This window comes from Pogoniulus pusillus, chromosome 16, assembly GCF_015220805.1.
Source record: "Pogoniulus pusillus isolate bPogPus1 chromosome 16, bPogPus1.pri, whole genome shotgun sequence".
Lineage (NCBI taxonomy): Eukaryota > Metazoa > Chordata > Aves > Piciformes > Lybiidae > Pogoniulus > Pogoniulus pusillus.
The window spans coordinates 19,899,377-19,916,969 of record NC_087279.1 but is presented as its reverse complement, the minus strand read 5'-3'; the positions used below and the strand labels follow the sequence as shown (position 1 = coordinate 19,916,969).

The 17,593-nt window shown below is 49.7% G+C and overlaps 3 protein-coding genes across 6 annotated transcripts in view; 2 read left to right on the top strand and 1 right to left on the bottom strand.

The window, feature by feature from the left end:
• Positions 1-4,597, top strand: part of ARIH2 (ariadne RBR E3 ubiquitin protein ligase 2) — an 89,502-nt gene extending 84,905 nt beyond the window's left edge. For all 3 annotated transcript variants that reach the window (XM_064156932.1, XM_064156930.1, XM_064156931.1), the window contains 2 exons: positions 301-384; positions 857-4,597. In XM_064156932.1, the coding sequence (XP_064013002.1) occupies positions 301-384; positions 857-928 (156 nt within the window). In that variant the 3' untranslated portion in view covers positions 929-4,597. The remainder of the gene's footprint in view (positions 1-300; positions 385-856) is intronic.
• Positions 4,598-4,903: 306 nt separating this feature from the next.
• Positions 4,904-17,593, top strand: part of P4HTM (prolyl 4-hydroxylase, transmembrane) — a 19,191-nt gene continuing 6,501 nt past the window's right edge. For both annotated transcript variants that reach the window (XR_010305248.1, XM_064156926.1), the window contains exons 1-4: positions 4,904-5,176; positions 5,248-5,329; positions 15,686-15,876; positions 16,891-16,987. Coding sequence is in view for 1 of the 2 variants with exons in the window: in XM_064156926.1 (XP_064012996.1) it covers positions 4,904-5,176; positions 5,248-5,329; positions 15,686-15,876; positions 16,891-16,987 (643 nt within the window). In the remaining variant the exon portion in view is untranslated. The remainder of the gene's footprint in view (positions 5,177-5,247; positions 5,330-15,685; positions 15,877-16,890; positions 16,988-17,593) is intronic.
• On the bottom strand, positions 8,666-13,570 carry LOC135182613 (secreted frizzled-related protein 5-like). Its single transcript, XM_064156927.1, has 4 exons — positions 13,245-13,570; positions 12,308-12,480; positions 10,191-10,280; positions 8,666-9,389 (listed from the first exon to the last, which is right to left on the bottom strand). The coding sequence occupies exons 1-4, from the start codon at positions 13,568-13,570 to the stop codon at positions 9,055-9,057; spliced, it is 924 nt and encodes a 307-aa protein (XP_064012997.1). The 3' UTR covers positions 8,666-9,054.

Below are 17,593 nucleotides of genomic sequence, written 5' to 3'. Positions count from 1 at the left end.
AGAGCTGCTACCAAGAGCATTTCCTGACCCATTTATGGCAAAATGAGCTGAGTTAGATGTTTGTCTCTTGCAGTGTTTTTTAGGGTTAAGTGATGCAGGCTGGGGAATGCTTACACAAGAAACTCCTGGAAGGGGAATGATGCTGTCTAACTGAGGGTGGATAAAGAGGAAGCACAGACTTGCTCTGCCAGCACAGCTGTCAGCAGAACACATTTTCCTGCACTTGAAGTGTAGTGTGTAGTATGAAACTGCTCCACTAAACTAGTTTGTTGTTGCTGTCTCTGTTGTTTCTCCTTTTAGTTTGAATACCAGCAAGCCCAGCTGGAAGCTGAAATTGAAAATCTCTCATGGAAGGTGGAGCGAGCAGACAGCTATGACAGAGGGGTGAGTGCTCTGTTTGCTTGAGCCTGCTGGCCAGGTTTTGCTTGTTGGGCTTAGTGCTTCTGCAGGAGCACTAAGACAGCCAAGTGAATGTCCTGAGAAACTAGATCCAGAAACTCACTTTTAGCCAGCAGATGTTATAGAGGTGGAGTGTTCGCTGTCTTATGGGAAAGGAGGGAGGGCTGCAGTAAGTCTTGCAGGCTGTCACAGGACCCTTTAACAAGGCTTTGGAAGATGCAACATGTAGCCCTCTGGTGAAAAGTAGACTCCTGAACTGTGTAGCTTTCTAGGCAGAGCAAGAGCCAAGTAACTGCAGAGGGAGCCCTCATCAAAAGGAAAAGTATCTGCTGTCTTGTGATCCAGAATGCATGTGAAGGTTGATGCTTCTCAGGTTGGAGCTTAGTTTCTCTCTAAAGAGATTGAGCTCTTCTCTGGGAGGGTTCATGCTAACAGTTTCTACCTTCTATTTTACCAGGACTTAGAGAATCAGATGCACATAGCAGAGCAGAGACGAAGGACCCTGCTGAAAGACTTCCATGACACATAAGACAGGAGGGAGTAACAAAGCGCAGGGGTGAGAGCAGCGAGTGAAGTGATGGCAGCTTCACCAGGATAAGCAGGCACTGCCTCTGGGAGAACACAGCCAAGGACAAAGCCACCCCTCCCCTTGCAAGTCAGACACATGCAAACACCACATCTTAGTCCGGTTCGTTCTCTTATCTTTCTGTTTCTGTTCCTGCCAGGCTAGAGGCCAGAGTTCAGATTGGCATATTTCCTGGGACATTTCCCTCCTGCCCTCGATGGTTGCAGAAAGGGAGGGAGTTTTGCTCTGAATGGCTGTTCATAGTATTAGATCATGACAATTGATGTGATTTTCAACGGTTGTACAATTATACAGACAAACCTTAGAATAACACACAACCCTTTTTAAAAATAAATTGGCAGTGGAGTGTTTTTCCTTAATCTGCTTGTAAATTTAATGGGCTTTTTCTTTTTTCCCCTCTCTCTCCCTTCCTCTGACCCAAAAAATCCTCCTGGGCACTGAAGGGGAGGTTACAAAATGTCTCAGCTACATTCCCCTATGCTTTTTTAACCAGGGCAATGTAGCATAGGTATTGCATGAGGAGAGTGGCTGGTGTCAAGAGTGGCTGCTGCTGTGTCTGATCCCCACAGTACCAGCAGTGGCTGTGATTTAGGATGATTACATGTGACATCTCTTTTCTTTTAAGTCAGCTGTGCAAAATCCTGTTACACTAACAAAAGCAAACAGAGGAATTGTAGGGGAGAGACCAGTTTAATACTCGGGTATATACCTTGAGTCAGGTCAGATTCTGCATTTGATAAATTTTTAGGTCTTCCATGTAGGTTTTTTGCTTTACTAGGATTTGGGGTTTTTTTTGTTGTTGGGAGGGTGTTGTATTGCCAAAGTGAGTGATGAGGAAATAGTAGAATACAGTTGTTAAACAAGGCTTGGGGCTTTTGGAGATTTGAAACAATCCACGTTATTTAACAGTGCCATGCAGCCTGGTAAAGATTATTTGTGCCTGCTGGACAATATGGCTGGGAAAAATTGATCCCATTTTGTCAAGGTGAAGCTAAACACTGCTACGTTCTGAGGAGAAAGTATTACTTACAACACACTCCCTGGCACACGTTGGCAATGTGAACGGGCACTTGAATGACAGGTGCACTGCTTGTGCAGAGCCTGCACCAAGCCAGGCAGAAAATTAACTAGCAAAATTAATTTATTTATATATTAGTATTGATACTGGTGGGAACTTACCAGAAAACTGAATTGTTAGGAGCATGTGGAGCTTTTTTATTAACATTCTTTTTTTCTAATGTAAAAAATATACACTAAAATAAAAACCTGAAAACCTAGTTCATCTTCGTAGGGGTTAACATGAAAAAGGTTACTCAAGTGCTGATGGTTGCCTGTCTGCTACAGGGAGCAGGCCATGTGTTAAGATTTCACAGGCACCTGCACCAGAAGCATGTTTGCAGCCAGTAAGGTGGAGCTGGAGTCTTGGATCTGAGGAAATCCTCACCTTTGTGGGATTCTCTTCAATGCTGTATGTGAAAGTGTTGCCTTTGATGCCTCCCTGTATTGCTCTTATACAATGTCACTTGATTAAGATTAAACTGGAGGGAGGGGGGAATTACTGAATTCTTTCATGTCAGAATAAGCTAAACCTGCTGTCGGAGCCTTTGTCATGTACCTGAGACACTTGCTCCAGGTATTTTGCAGCATGTGTAATTGGGCAGGTGGATTTTAACAAGATGCATCAGTTTAAAAGTGAAGTAGCTGTCACAGGAGCTAATCCTGTGGCCATGTTTATTTTACACAGCAGAAAATGTCAAACTGAGAGGCCTTTTCCTTCCTCCCTCCCATGGTGTGGGATGTACCCTCAGGGAACAGGGGAATGTACTGCCCAGGAGCTGCTGGCAGTGGAGTGGGGCTTACAACAGAAGTGGCTGAGGGTAGAGCAGTGTTTTAGGGAGGTGTCTGGAGCCTGGAAGTGTGAGAGGGAGAGATCAGCGCTGCTTGCTGCACAAGAGGTCTCTGAACTGTGGCTCCTTGTCTTCCTCCTCTGTCCCATCCTGTCTTCTTTTGCAAAAGGAGCTAGGTAGTCCTTGCTCCAGCTGCTGTTTCTTGCCTTCATTCCCTCTCCTGCTCTTGCCAGCACCCTCTTAGTACCCTCCTCAGAATATATTCTGAGAGGTCAGTCTCTTCCTTCCTCTCCCCTTCCCAAATGATTTGACAAAGTCTGGGCACACTGGACCTAGGAGAAGGGATAGTGTTGGGTGAAGTGTGATGAGACCCAGCAGTTTTCAGTGTGTAGAACTAATGTTTAAACTAGTCTTTAAAATGTCATATACAAAGTACTAATTAGGATAAAAGCTGCTGTCCTTGTCTAACGTGACTATCCTAACACCTAATCTCTTTGCAGAACAGGTATGTGGAGTTTTCCTAATCCCAAAGAGTTCTCACTTCTGTTATACAGCTGTCCAGCTTTGGGCTAGATGAGAATGGGGTTTTTTGTGCCTCTCTCCCTCCTCCTCTCTCCCATGCCCCCACAAAATGCTTTGCTATGAATCCTTGTTTGTAGACAAGCTAGACCATGCTAGCTGTGGCCAAACATTCTGAACAGACTGCTGAGATGCTTGGCAGAGAAACAGTAATAAATATTGCACAGGGCACCCCTTAATTATTTCAAGTCTTCTGAAACTATAGTGCTTTGTCAGCAGTTGTGTTTACTTTAGAAGAACACAAAACACCCGTTCTGAAGGTGGTGGAAGTCCTGCTTTGCACATGCAGATCCCATCTCTGTACTCTAGGAAAACAACAGGACTTTAGCTGCCCAGGCAGAGCGACTTCAGTATCGATGCCATACAGAAAGTCATATACACCGAGACAAAACGTGCATAGCACAGGAACTATTGACACTGTGAGGTGGCTGACACTGTGGGAGAGGCACCCAAGAGGAGGGAAATAGGAGGTCTCCAAGCCAAAAGATGAGGTCGGTTTTTTTCCCCCTCTAATAAGTGCACAGCCCTGTTTGAGCCAGCGAGTTATTTGAATGTAGGTGGATAGAAAGTGGCTCATGAGCCACTGAGGTACAGGTTTCCCGGTGGTGAATTACTGCCACAGATCTGGAATGTTTGATCTCTTCTTTTTTTCTCTTTAACTCTTGCACTCCTTCCCAGTCCCTGCCCCACATGACACCTCTCCGTCCTTGCACCTGATGCTCTTTTTATTTCAGCTTTGCATTGGCTGCCTCGTCTCTAATAGTCCTCAGGCTTCCCAGACTTGTAACACTGATCACATAAACTGCATGACTGCTGCTCTGCCTGCTGGCGAAGGTGCCGTGCCCGTCGGGATGGGGGCAGCAGGAGGTTTCTGTACTATCCTCTTGCACTCTAAGTTTTGAACTTTCTAAGCAGGTGAAAAAAATAGAACTTTATTTTTAAATGAGGCACTTGTTCTGGCAATTCCTTTCCTCACCCCTGTCTGGTTCAGGCTGTGGGATAAGGTGGAGGGGAGGACTGTGCTATACCCCCAACACGGCCTCGGGGGCATCCACACTGCTGCTGCCACCCCTCGCTTCTCTTCCACAGACCCAGAGAGGGGCAGGGGCGACTAGAACCGCCTGGGAAACGGTTGCCAGAACTGTGCCCGTGGTTTATTTCAAATAAATTGTGACTTTCTAACTTCGGAGGTGTCCTGGCTTTTCTTGGACTGGGGAGAGAGAGGGCAGCGCCCAGTGCCGCACCTGCCCCGCCTCGCTGCCGCTCTCTCGGCCGCGCCGTATCGCCGGGGCTGGCTCCGTCCCGCCGGGGCTGGCTCAGCCCTCGACCCGCTGGCGCTGGCCCAGGCCCCGCCCCTCCAGCAGGACCCGCCCCTCCAGCAGGACCCGCCCCGCCAGCAGGACCCGCCCCTCCGGCAGGCCCCGCAGCGCGGTGACGCAAGACGCGAGCGGTTGCCGGGGTGACGCGCGAGGGCTGGCGGCCCCGGGGCGCGATGGCGGCGGCAGCTGCGGCGGCGTCTGCGGCGTCGCGGGCGGAGGGTCCCCCGCTGCCCGGCCCGCCGGGAGGCCGCCCGCGCCCCGTCTGCTCGCGGCCCTACTTCCTCGTCCTCATGGTTTTCGCTCACCTCTACGTCCTCAACGTGCTGGGGCTTCTGCTCTTCGTGCACCTGAGCGCCGGTGAGGCCGGCGGGCCACCTGCCGCCACCCCCCCGGCGCCGCCACCGCCGCCGCCCGCCCGCGCCCTCCCGCGCCTCGAGGGCATCAAGGCAAGGCCGCGCCGGAGGGGCTGGGGTCGGGGCTGGGGCCGCGCCGCCGCTCACCGCAGCTCTCCCCGCAGGTGGGCCACACGCAGCGAGTGGAGCTGATGCCTGGCAGGGCCCACGTCGTGCGCACCCTCAGCCTCAAGCCTCTTCTCTTCGGTAAGTGCCAGCCCCACTGCCTCCCCTACCCCCAGCCACCCCCGGCCTCTTCCCCGCTGGTAGGTCAGCGGCAGAGACCAGCACCGGTAGCTGACGGGCGGCTCGGCGCCTCCCCCGAGGCTGAGCCTTGTGGTAACGGCCCGGCCGGCACCCGGTACTGGGGCTGAGAGAACGGTGTCCGTGGGTCGCGGTGGCCAGGTCTGGAAGGCTTCTGCTGTCCGCGCTGCCCTGTCAGCATCCGCCACTGCTGCTCTAACGGCGAGGGGTCTGACAGCTGCGGAGGCGGGGGGGTTGTCTGACACCCGCCGCTGCCTTGCGCCCACTCGGGGAAGACTGACTCCTCCCGTGTTTGCTTTGCCTCCCTGCGCAGCTTTTCCTTGAGCCTGCGTTAAAAGAGTGTGAGTTTGTTTAAGCTGTTCTAACACGGTATTTGCTGAGGTTACATGTTCTGGTCGCTCTGCTTCGAAGAATTTGGAAGATGAACCTTGCCAGGTTTTTCAGATTCCCTTAAAATAGAGCAGACAGCAGATCACTGAAGAGAACCTTGAAGAAACTGCTCAGTATTACGAAAGAGGAGATCCCCAAACCTTCGGTAGTAAATGATGATAAAGCAATTTAGTCGTGGTGCTTTAGTGCTGAGGAAGCAAGTAGCAGGAGAGCTGATAGATTCGGTGTCTTACACTCTGTCTTCCACTGCTTTGCATCCTGTTCTGGCTGCTCTGATACACAACCACGTTACAACAGATGCTTGAGAACCTTCGTTACCCTTCTGTGTTTTTTGCTGTGACTGGTAAAGTCTTAATCACTGAACTCTGTATTCTGGAAATCTACTGAGAACGTACAAATTAATTTCTTTGGAGCAGAGGATTGCCAAGTTCCCATTGCTGCAACACCAGGAAACTTGTTGTCTCTGAGAATATTGGATTGAGTCTTTTAGATGCTTTCTCAGTGGTATATAAAGAGGGGTTTTTTTTCTGACTCTGAATAGATTCTATTCACTAAAAGCCCGGCTACAAATCAGACAGGTTTCTTATTAAACTCCTTTAATGCCATAAGTATGTGGAAGAAATATACAAAGCTCTTGTCATTTCTGCATCTGTGGTACTCATGGTTTGCACATTTTGCTGTGGATATCTGTCTGACACACCGAGCTGGAGCCGATACTCCAGAGTGGCTGCAAAGCTGATGTCATTACTGGAACCATGATCTGGGTCAATTTCTCTTGTTTTTGTTCAGAAAAACTCCTGTTTTCCCCCTTCTCTACCCTACTGCTACCATTTAACTGAAACACCTGATCCTGGCCTGCGAGGAAGGTGCCAAAGCTGATGGAAGTCAGTCTGGTCCTGGCAGCACTAATGCTGCAATTTTTAGCTTGTCACTCTGGCACCTCCACCAGTTCTGGAGGAAGCTTTGCTCCCTGAGGATGCTATCATAGACATTCCACATTTGAGATGCCTTATGAGTGTGTTCTCCCTTGTCCTCTGATAAGGTGGCCTTTATTTAGAAACTGCAAGTCGCAAGACAGCTCTTATCTTCCGGATGAACTTGCCAGGAGCCAGCTCTGACTTTAAAAGACTTCCAGAGGCTATCGATGCAAGCAGTACCAATCTAAATCAGCTAGTTTGAAAAACTTAATTTTATTGCATCTCTGCTGTTTAAATTAGTGGAAGTGTGTATTTAGATAAACCCAGAAGCTGATAGCAAAGGAGGAATGTTGAGTTTCGGGGGATTCTGCTTAACACCAACTGCTGTGGCATGCGAGAGCCAATTTAAGGCAGTAAGTGGCTGGTCTGTGATCTTTGCTTTCAGCAGAGCAGGCTGTCGTGGGACCACAGCAGTGAATGGCTCGTAATGATTTAATGTGAGCTCTGTGCTGTGGGGCATGGCCCTGTGCAGCATAGGGGAACTTGTAGTTTGTTTTTGAAATGTGGGTAAGTCATCTGCATCGAACCCAAGTGTATTTCATGGAGCTATGAAACAGTCCCTGCTCTATTTTTCTTTTCTCCCCCTCTGGCTACAAGACATAATTTCTAAAGCTTGTAAATCAGACCATCTGTGCACTTTTTAGTTAGGAAACACTAGTAATCAAATAATCCTGTTAATGGAAAACAAATACCAGACAAAGCCTTTTCAACCTTCAGAGCTTTTATGGGTTCTGTTGTGTTTTCCAAACGCAGTCTGTTCAGAGGATGCTGCCATCGCTGGGACCACCTGGCAGAAGATTCTGTGGATTGGGCTGCAGTTTGCAAGACAAAGCGGTGGAGAGGAAGAGATATAGGACATCTCATTGTTTTGCTTCTCAGCCTTAGGGAATAGAAGTAATCACTGCAAGAATGTCAGGGCACAGATGAATTTCGGTGTGTCTGAGTGCTCGCCTCAGCCCACACTAACTCTGAAGAGATCATGTCACGGGTTGTTGGTGTGCTTTGTGAGCACAGGGAGGCAATGTGTCTCCAGCAAACAGGGTGGCTCTCTCCACAGCTCAGACCGCAGGCCTAGTGGAGAAAGGCAGAATGTCTCTCCAAAACCGCGTTCTGCTCTTACTTCCTTATTTCCGTCCCAAGTTTAATCCAGCCTAGGAAACTTCCCATGGACAATGCTTTGTCAGGCAGTGGAAATCCCACTCCTTGTCTCTTTGGGGGTTTGCTGTTTTCAGCTCTGCAGTCTATAGCCATGTTCACTTTTGCAGGGAATTGAAGTCCCTACTTAGGTGAGAGAGTGAGCTGAGAGAGCATGGCAAGACTTGAGCTTTGCCACCTTTTCTATCTTCTTTGCACACAGGTGGTAGGCCAGGTGGTTGTGTAACATTTCTCCCCCACACACTTGCCAGAACTGTGAGTAGCTCCTATTGCACTGTGCTTGGGGCTCACCTTCAAGTCCCAAGCAGAGCTGCTGTGTGCACACCAAAGCAGAGGTTTAAATAGCTCATGTATCCTGCTCTGCATTTTCTCAAGACTCTTGCAGGATCTTCATATCCTCAATAGTTCCCCAGTTACCAGAGTCTTCTGATTCAAACAATTTCTGATGTTAAAAAATGGCTTTTCCTGCTATGTGGAAACCCTCAGCTGTCTTTGTTCTGTCTCCTGCCTTGCTGGCCGTTTCCTTTTATCTGTGTGGATGCTCACCAGTTCTCAGCACAGTGAGCTGAAGGGACAGCCTGAGTGACTGCTCAAAGCAGAGTTGTTAGCATTCATTTTTAAGAGGCCAGGCACTGCCAGGGTGAGTGCCTCCCCACTTAACTTGCAGCAGACCATTCAAAAGTATAAAGTAGTTGCTCTGTTACACAAGAAGCATCACTTAGTGGTTGAGGAGACATTCATGTAATCTCTCTGGACAGAAAGCAAGCAGGCACTTGGACAGCATCAGTGTCTCAGAGTCAAGTAATGAAGCTGAAATGGCTGTCAGCTTTGATGTTGATAAGTAGAAGGACCTGTTAGTAAAGGTCTCTTCCAGTTTGTGCTTGCCTGTTCTGTTTTGTTGTGACACTAGAACCTACACAAAGCGGTGGGTGGCAAGACCTGGATCTGCAGAGCCTTGCAAGAGGAATATGTTATGTCTGCATCCTTAAACTGTCTCAGTAAAATGGTGATCTGTAGGGATCCCTACCTGTGGACTATGACTGCTCTGAATCACCTATAAACATCTTCAGAAGACCAGCTGCCAGGGAAAGGAACTTTCTATGCATAGGGAGGGGAGCAGTTTCTTGCTCTCGGAACAGAGCTTCCTCAGACCTTGTGGCCTGCCTGTTCAGGGCAACGGTGATGTTTCCACCTGCGCACTGCCTGGTGCAGGTTCCTGTTCTTCTTCTGCCAGGCATAGGCCTTGTTCACCACCACTTTGTCACTCTGTACTTCACCACTTACAACAAAGACTCCTGTGTGAGTACCTCTCATGATGTTGTGTACGCAGGTAGCATCTATGTCCAGCCACTGCTGGAGCCTGGCAGGGATTTCAGTTCTAAGGAGTGGGCCGTGCTTCAGGACTTCCACCCTGCCAGGGTCCAGGTCGAAGTCTGAGATGGTGGTGGTAGTGTTTTTTCTCAGAATTCGGATTTTCACTGCTGCAGGGGTTGGGAAAAGAGCTGTTAGTTTGGTTTACACTTCATAGCTCTTACCCACTTAAAGGCATAGGCAGGGCAAGGCTTTCTTGCTCTTTCTGTAATGTTACACATCCACCCAAGCTCATATAAATGCAGTGAACTTGCAGAAGTTCTTATCTGAGGTTAGTTTTCAGTTCTGAGCACGTTCTTCTCACTTTGCCTTCCCCACAAGCATGGCAAAGGTGTGTCAGCACCTCTGTGTGGGCACAGACCCTGTAGAAAGCAGGGGCACCAACAAGTCGATGCATCCAAGTCCTGCTCTCGTGCAGATTACTTGATTCTTGTCTGAGCTGAGATTTCAAGAGGTGTTGACTGACCATGAAGGTTGTGCCTGAATTCAGGACAGTATCTTGAAAACTTCCTGCCAGCTGACCGAGCAGAAATAGGCTAGGAGGGGGAGAGTTGCATTGCTAGAAAAATAGTATTGAGGTTTGAAATACCTAGCATGGAGTTTGCCAAGGGGGTTTATAGACATTGATTGAAACGTTGGTCTACAAAGGAAAGCCAGAGCAGTGCTTGGGTTTAGCACAGATCAAAACCAAACCATAGCCTACAGAAACAAAGCAGGTGCACCTGTGGTGCTGCATGGAGCTGGGCCCTACTTCTACCCAACAGGTAAGCTAGGACATGAAAATCCCTGACATCTGCTGTAAAAGATGCAATTCCTCCAAAGCAGTTTGTTATGGCAGAGCTGTTCTCTGTCTATGTCACTCTTTGCTGCAGGAAATGGCAGCAACTGAGAGGAAGGGGAGAGATACTTACCAAAGTCATTGGTGCAGAGGTTTTCCAGGATCTCCCTGGCAGTACTGGCCTCCTCAAGCTCACAGTCCTTGCAACTGGCTCTGGGTACTGCTGCAACAGAAATGTGGTTATAATGTCCTTGTCAAGCTTCATGTGAAAAGGCACAATGAAATGTTGAGACGTGAGTGATGGCTTGCTGTTTCCAAGTTGTGCTTCCTCCCATGCTGCCCAGTCCCTGAGAGACAGCTGAGGCTGTAAGGTGAGAGGTGTTAAGCTCTCCTTCCTGTGGCTGGGGCAGACAGTGCTTATTGTGCTCTGCTTAGGCTTGTGTGTGTTGCTGCATATTAAAGCAGCAGTGAAAATACTTAATGAAGAGTTGGATGAAACAGTAAAACCTTTGGTATGGTGAGAGTCCACCCAGTGATGCTGAAAGGAGGCATCTGTTTTCTCCTTATCTGCTCTTGAATCACAGAACCTTAGGGGCTGGAAGGGACCTCCAGAGATCATCCAGTCCAACCTCCCTGCCAAGGCAGAATCCTCTAGGGTAGTTAACACAGGAATGCATCCAGGCAGGTTTTGAGAGTCTCCAGAGAAGGAGACTCCACAACCTCTCTGGGCAGCCTGTTCCATGGCTCTGTCACTCTCACTGTTAAGAATTTTCTCCTCATGTTGAGGTGAAACCTTCCATGTTCCAGTTTATAGCTGTTGCTGCTTGTCTTACTGCTGCTGACCACCAAAAAGAGATTGGCTCCCACTTGACACCCACCCCTCAGATATTTGTATACATTCATAGAATCAACCAGGTTGGAAGAGACCTCCAAGATCATCCAGTCCAACCTAGCAGCCAGCCCTAGCCAATCAACCAGACCATGGCACTAAGTGCCTCATCCAGGTTTTGCTTGAACACCTCCAGGGATGGCAACTCCACAACCTCCCTGGGCAGCCCATTCCAATGCCAATCACTCTTTCTGCCAACAACTTCCTCCTAACATCCAGTGTATATCTCCCCCAGCACAACTTGAGACTGTGTCCCCTTGTTCTGTTGCTGCCTTCCTGGGAGAAGAGACCAACCCCACCTGGCTACAGCCTCCCTTCAGGGAGTTGTAGACAGCAATGAGCTCTGCCCTGAGCCTCCTCTTCTGCAGGCTGCACACCCCCAGCTCCCTCAGCCTCTCCTCACAGGGCTGTGCTCCAGGCTCCTCACCAGCTTTGCATTTCTTCTCTGGACACGTTCCAGTACCTCAACATCTCTCTTGAATTGAGGAGCCCAGAACTGGACACAGCACTCAAGCTGTGGCCTGACCAGTGCTGAGTACAAAGGAAGAATAACCTCCCTTGTCCTGCAGGCCACACTGCTCCTGAGCCAGGCCAGGATGCCATTGGCTCTCCTGGCCACCTGGGTACTCTGATCTCCTCTCAGTCATCTCTTCTCCAGACTAAACAGCCCCAGGTTTCTCAGTCTCTCTCCCTAGGGGAGATGTTTAAGTCCCCCAGTCATCCTAATGGCTCTCTGTTGGAGCATTTCTAGCAGGTCCCTGTCTCCCTTGAAGAGGGCAGCCCAATCACACACAGTGTTCAGCAGTATCTGGTGTTTAACTTAGTCTTCCAACATTAATGACTTACATGAGAGAAGAAGAAATTCATGTCTGCAGAGGCTCCTCGTGCCCTTTTGTGCTGTTTGCTAATCTTTCAAGAGAAGACTTGCAAAACATTTCTTTCTGCACGTTTGTTTTTTGGGTTTTTTTAAACACAGGGCACAGCTAAAAGATTCAGACTGCAGCTCCTTGGCTCTGCTGGAAGCACATCTCACTGCCTGGAGCCTGCACACTACCAGCTCTCATGCTGTGCCTGGGTGTTAGGCTTTCACAGCCATTCCTTCTCCCTGCCCAAAACCCTGCATGGTCTGATGGCACCCGGGGAGCTAATGAATGCAGGAGAGAGGGGAACAAGCTGCAGTCAATCTTACGCTGATTTTCTAGGCACAGTGGAGCTGCCAGAGAGAACAAAACCAGAATGGATAAACTTTTGGGTTTTTTTCAAACACTTTTTTTCCCCAAAGCTTAAACCCAAGGCATAGACCCATATTATGACCTTTCAGTGTTACACATGGGAAAACATAGGAGAAAAAAACACCTTACTTCTTCTGCTGGAGGAATTTTCATCCGTGGAGACTGCTGCGATGCACAGTTCATGATCTGCAGGAAACTTGTTGCAGTTGAGGATTTCAGGCCAGGGGTAGCCATAACAAGCCATGACGGGAGCACAGCTTCTCTTGACAGCCTCACACAGGCTGCGGCAGGGGTAAATGAGCCTGGGAAGGGAATGAGGAAGGAAGCACTTCTGGACTCCTAGCAGCAGGCTGAGGATCGAGCCCTGGCACCGCACTGTGGCTGAGCATGGCTGTGTTGCACATTGTAGTGCTAACAGAGCTATATTGAGGTCTGGTGTGCTTTGAACACTCGTGCCCAGGATGCAAACAGTGATTTCTGAGAACAGAAAGGATGAGGATGTGTGTTCAATACAGGCTGCTGCCAGAAGCCCTGTCCTTCTGTTGGAGACCTTCTCTAGTTGTGCAAAGGATGCTTACCTTTACAGGTGCTTCCTTAGACACCCAGTTTACTTAACAACTCTGTACTTTGATGGCTACACACAAAACTCAGGATTTCTCTCTGCTGCTGCTGGCATTGTCAGACTGAGAAACCCCTCTCCCTACATGAGAAGGCAAGAGCTGAGGATGAGAGGCTGCACGGAAGGTGGTTGAAGCTGGTGGATGCCAGCAGCTACTGTGCTGTGCCGGGGTACAGTAAGGGAAGAGGGCAGGTGTGCCTGGGGGGTGGGTGAGCAGGACAGTCTGGAGGAGGGAACATAATGTTTCTGCTCCAGTGAGATGAAAGACTCATGTTGCACTTTCAGAGGGACGGACCCTGCTGGGAAATCCAATTGCCCCTCGCTGAGGGGGACAGCAGGGCTTCACGGGGGCTGCAGGAATCACACTGCAGGCGTTTTCCCTCGGGAGGCAAACACTCTTGGGAACTGTTACTTGCTACCGCTAAAATAACTGCAAAAGCATCTTACCTGTCCAAGCAGATTGGTGCAAAGAGGGAGCAGAGGAAAATCCTTGCATCTGGGTGGCATTCCCTGGCCAGCAAGGGCAGCCAGCTGGAAGACTGCTGGATCACCTCTGTCATGGTCTCATGCTCCAGCAGGTTGGGAATCCTCATCTCGGAGTAGCCAATATCGTAGCACAAGGCCATGCGGTGTGGAATGGGCGTGCAGCTGGAGGATCTTCTCAGGTAGCTCGCCCAGGCTCCTGGAGAGCCCCAGAGCAGCAGGCGTGCCAGGAGACCCAGCAGCCACGGGCCACCTGCCCTCGAGGGGTGCCGGCGGTGGATCACGACCATGCTCAGAGCAAGCTAGGAGCAAACGAACAGGCAGCGCACCCCAGACTGAGCTGCTCCCAACTGTGGGATGCCTTTTATAGCCTAGGAGCCACCTCTCTGTCAATCCATCCTCATTAAGTGCGGCCTTTTCAGAGCCCTCGTGGGGAAGACAATGCTCCAATTTTTGTTTGCCAGTGGGCCTGATTGTTTGGATTTTAGCAGGGGTTTGGCTTAGATCAGCAGGTGTGGAAATGAGGGCAGTTGGGGAGGGATGAATGACTTGGCCCGTGTGTCTTGGGGCTCTTTCAGCCAAGATTGAATCTCTGTTTGACACCAGCGCTCCAACTCATCCCCTTTCTCTTGCTCCAGGATTAGTCATTATTTCATAAACCCCAATGTTTTCCTCCCTTTTGTTTTTTGTAAAAGCAATCAAGTGTTGCTCAAAGTCAATTAGGAGCCATTTGTTTAGCTGGATCCATTGTTGAGCAGGCAGGGAGATAGGATGGTCTCACAGCCAGAAGTTAACTGTTTCAGAGAGCTAAGGGTCGAGGGGAACTAATTTGCGGCTGCGGAGCCAGGTTGTTTGCAGACCGGATTGGCAGCGCTTAGCTGGAAGCTCCCTCACCTTGCAAGCTGCGGGACAGGGCACCCTTGCTGGCTAACAGAGTTGTTACTCTGCTGCAAAATCCTGTTAGTACCGCTGAAGAGCAGGATTGTCCTTCCTCCAGCACGTAATTAAGATTCCAGAAGCCGTCATTATCGTAGCCCGCTCTGGGGAAGGGGAAATGCTGGGAGTACGCCTGCCAGCGCGCACAGCTCGCTCAGACCTGGTGCCATGCCTCAGGGTTCGGGCTGGGCAGTGGAAGCTCTGCCTCTAAGCATCCCCTGGCAGAGGGAGCCTGCACTTGCCTGTGGCGCAAATTGTTTCCTTGGAGGGGGTTAGGGATGCAGCTGGCTGCATTGTGGTTCTGGGGCTTCCCAGGAACTTCTCATTTTCGACAGTTCTGGTCTGTACTGACCCAGAAGCCAACTGCTTATTGACAATTTGAGCTGATAGGGTTGATTTCAGGTCGTGGAAGTGATTGACTTTCCCCCTCCCCCCTGCTTTGGGGATTGCTGCTGTAGTTAGAATCACAGAATTGTTTCAGTTGGAAAAGATCTTAAAGATCATCGAGTCTATTAAGTGTCCATGGCACATACCTAGGAATTCTAGGAGACTGCAGTTCAGAGAAGAGGGCCTTGGGCCTAGGAGCACTTAAACCTGTCCTGCTTTGGTGGTTCTCAATCTGCTGGGACACAGAATAGCTATGGTATGCATTGGGATCTCGCTAGTGCTTTGCAAGTAGGTGGCCTGTGTGCTGTGCAGCTGGAAATTTCTTAGCCTCCTAGGTCTCAGTGGATTTCTTTGCAATCAGATTTCCCTGGCATCCTGGTATTGCCCAGTTTCTGCTGATGGTGTGTTGCAAAGGAAAGCTGGTGATACTGGGATGCTACCCGGGTGCAAAGCACATCATCCACCATGTACACTGTCTTCCCCGTTAATACTGTGTTTGACATCCATTTTTAGTGGGGGCTCAAGGGTATGAGTCAGAATGAGTTTAGAAGTTGTCTCCTTTCTGTTTGAGTTTCATAGTAGAGCACTGTGACGTTTCCTCCTGAAAGGTGTTTGGTTCTGTGCAAAGCACTACCCTCTCCACATGAGGGCAAGGAAGCAGGAAACCCTGGCCGTTACCACTGCCCATCGTAAAGAGTTTTGGTTTCCCTTCCTGTGAGCTGTGATCCACATATCACCTTTGAAGTGATAATTCGCTGTGATAACACGTTTGCTCATTCCTTTGTCCATTGTGCTATCTGCAAAAGACTGTAAGGGCTTGACCCCTGGATCCAAACATTTAGGAACTGCTGCTGTAAAAACAGACACTTCCAGCCGCTCAGGTGTGTGCTGTATGCTCTTCCAGAGCTCTTCTGGTAGAAGGGTGGATGTGTTTTAATGTCCCACATTTAAGCAGTTCCTAAATTCCCCCACCCCTCTCCTTGTTTTGTTTCTTTTTCCCCTCTGAGTGGCCTGCCTTTGCTATTGGGTCCCACAGTGTCAGTCCCTCGCTCTCTCAGTTGCTACTCACACTTTTGCTGCAGAAATTCCCGACTTTCTGACAGAGGAGGAGTGCAAGCTCATCGTCCATCTGGCACAGCTGAAGGGGCTGCAGAAGAGCCAGATTCTACCAACAGATGACTATGAGGAAGCCATGGAAATGATAGAAATCAGCCAGATGGACATTTTCAATCTGCTGGACCACAATCAGGATGGGCAGCTGCAGCTCAAAGAGGTAGAGTACAGGAGAGACCAAAGGAGGTTTGCAGGGGAACTCTGGCAGGTCCCTTCCTTAGATGGCTTCTTCATCACTCATGTGCTTGTGTAGAGCCAGACCCTAGTATACACTGGTCAGTATTTGCTTATTTTTGTGTCTCAATGCTTGTGCTGGCCTTCAGCATGGAAATTTCTGGGGAAATAGAAATGCAAAGCAGCTGTCGTGCTACTGGGAAGCAGCGACAGTCCTTGGCAGGAGATGTGTGTTGTTCCATACGCTGGGTGAAACGTTCCCTGTGCTGTGGCGTTCCCCTTGCTGGGCGTCCTGAAGCAGTGAGTTTGTAGCGTGGCTCTGCTTTGTGCAGCCTAGGGGGAGCTGATTCTGCTAACTGAGGAGACACCAGCAAAGCCACCCCTGTTAATGAGTCCAGAGGGTGATAATGAGCACCTTGTCCACAGCTTTTCAGCACCCTTGACCTGTATGGCAGGGTGCACCAGGGCAGGCACTGGCGGTTCAAGGATGTCCCTCTGCAGGCTCCCATTTCAGTTGGGGCTGGATGTGCACTATCCGATGGGCAGCAAGTGTTGTGGAGTGTGGAGAGCCACACCAGTGACAAGCCAGGACAAGGCTCCTTTCTCTGAAGTCAGAGCCTGCTGAAAGCTCTCCAGGATACTCTGTCTTTCTGTCCATGTGGAAAGGAAGCATTTTATTCCAAACCCTTGTCTTGGACAAGTAAAAACATTCTTTCAGCTGTACTTTCCCTTCAAGAGAGCTGTGCCCTCTCCCTGTCAAAACTGGTTAACTGAGTCTCAGCAGTCATTTGCCATGACCTAAACTGGAAATAGCAACACCCATCAGCCACAACTGCTTGTGGCTGCCAGATGATCCTCACTGCGATCTCTCTGGAGACATGTGCTGACGCCTGGCTGGCTGGTGTGCTGCAGAGAGGCACTCACCAAACATCAAGCAGGGAGGGAATCTCTGGGTTTCAGTAGGACCAGTGCCCAGCGTTGATCCATGTATGCATTTCAGGTGTTGACCCACACCCGTCTTGGGAACGGCAGGTGGATGACCCCCGAAAATATCCGGGAGATGTACACTGCAGTCAAGGCTGATCCTGATGGGAATGGTAAGAGCAGCTCCGTAGGAATTCCTTCACCCTCAGCATGCTTTACACAACCACGTGGGGCAGAGCAATAGCTGTGTCTGTGTCCAGGTTTGTTTCTCTAGCTGTGTTCTTCAAAGGAAAGTAACACTGCTTTAGAGAGCCTGACAGAAAAGTACCATCAGTGTAAACCTCTCATCATGGCACTCCTGTCCTTCATCTCCAGTCTAGCAGCAGACTAGTTCCACCACCCGGGCTTGGATCTTGCAGAAACAGGAACAAAATACAACTCCACACTCCCTCTTGCTTGTCAGACCTACCTTGGTCTGTAGCCCACTCTAACAGAACCTTCTGGATGCACTTCTGCTGCCTTGGTTTGAGACACCACTCTGGCTCTGACCATGTAGCTTTTGTCAAGGTGCAACCTCTGCTCCCCTCCTGTTTTTAGAGAGAATTCTGCAGCAGGCTGGGAGCCCTCTATCACTGGTAGAATAAGTGGAGGTGAGAGTGGTCTTCATTACTGTTGCAAACTTCCTGAACTCCATCAGGCCACTTCTGCCTCTCCTGTCTGCAGTCTCCAAAGGGTTCTCACTGGTCCGGACATGTACTCTAACCTCTGCTGCTCTAATT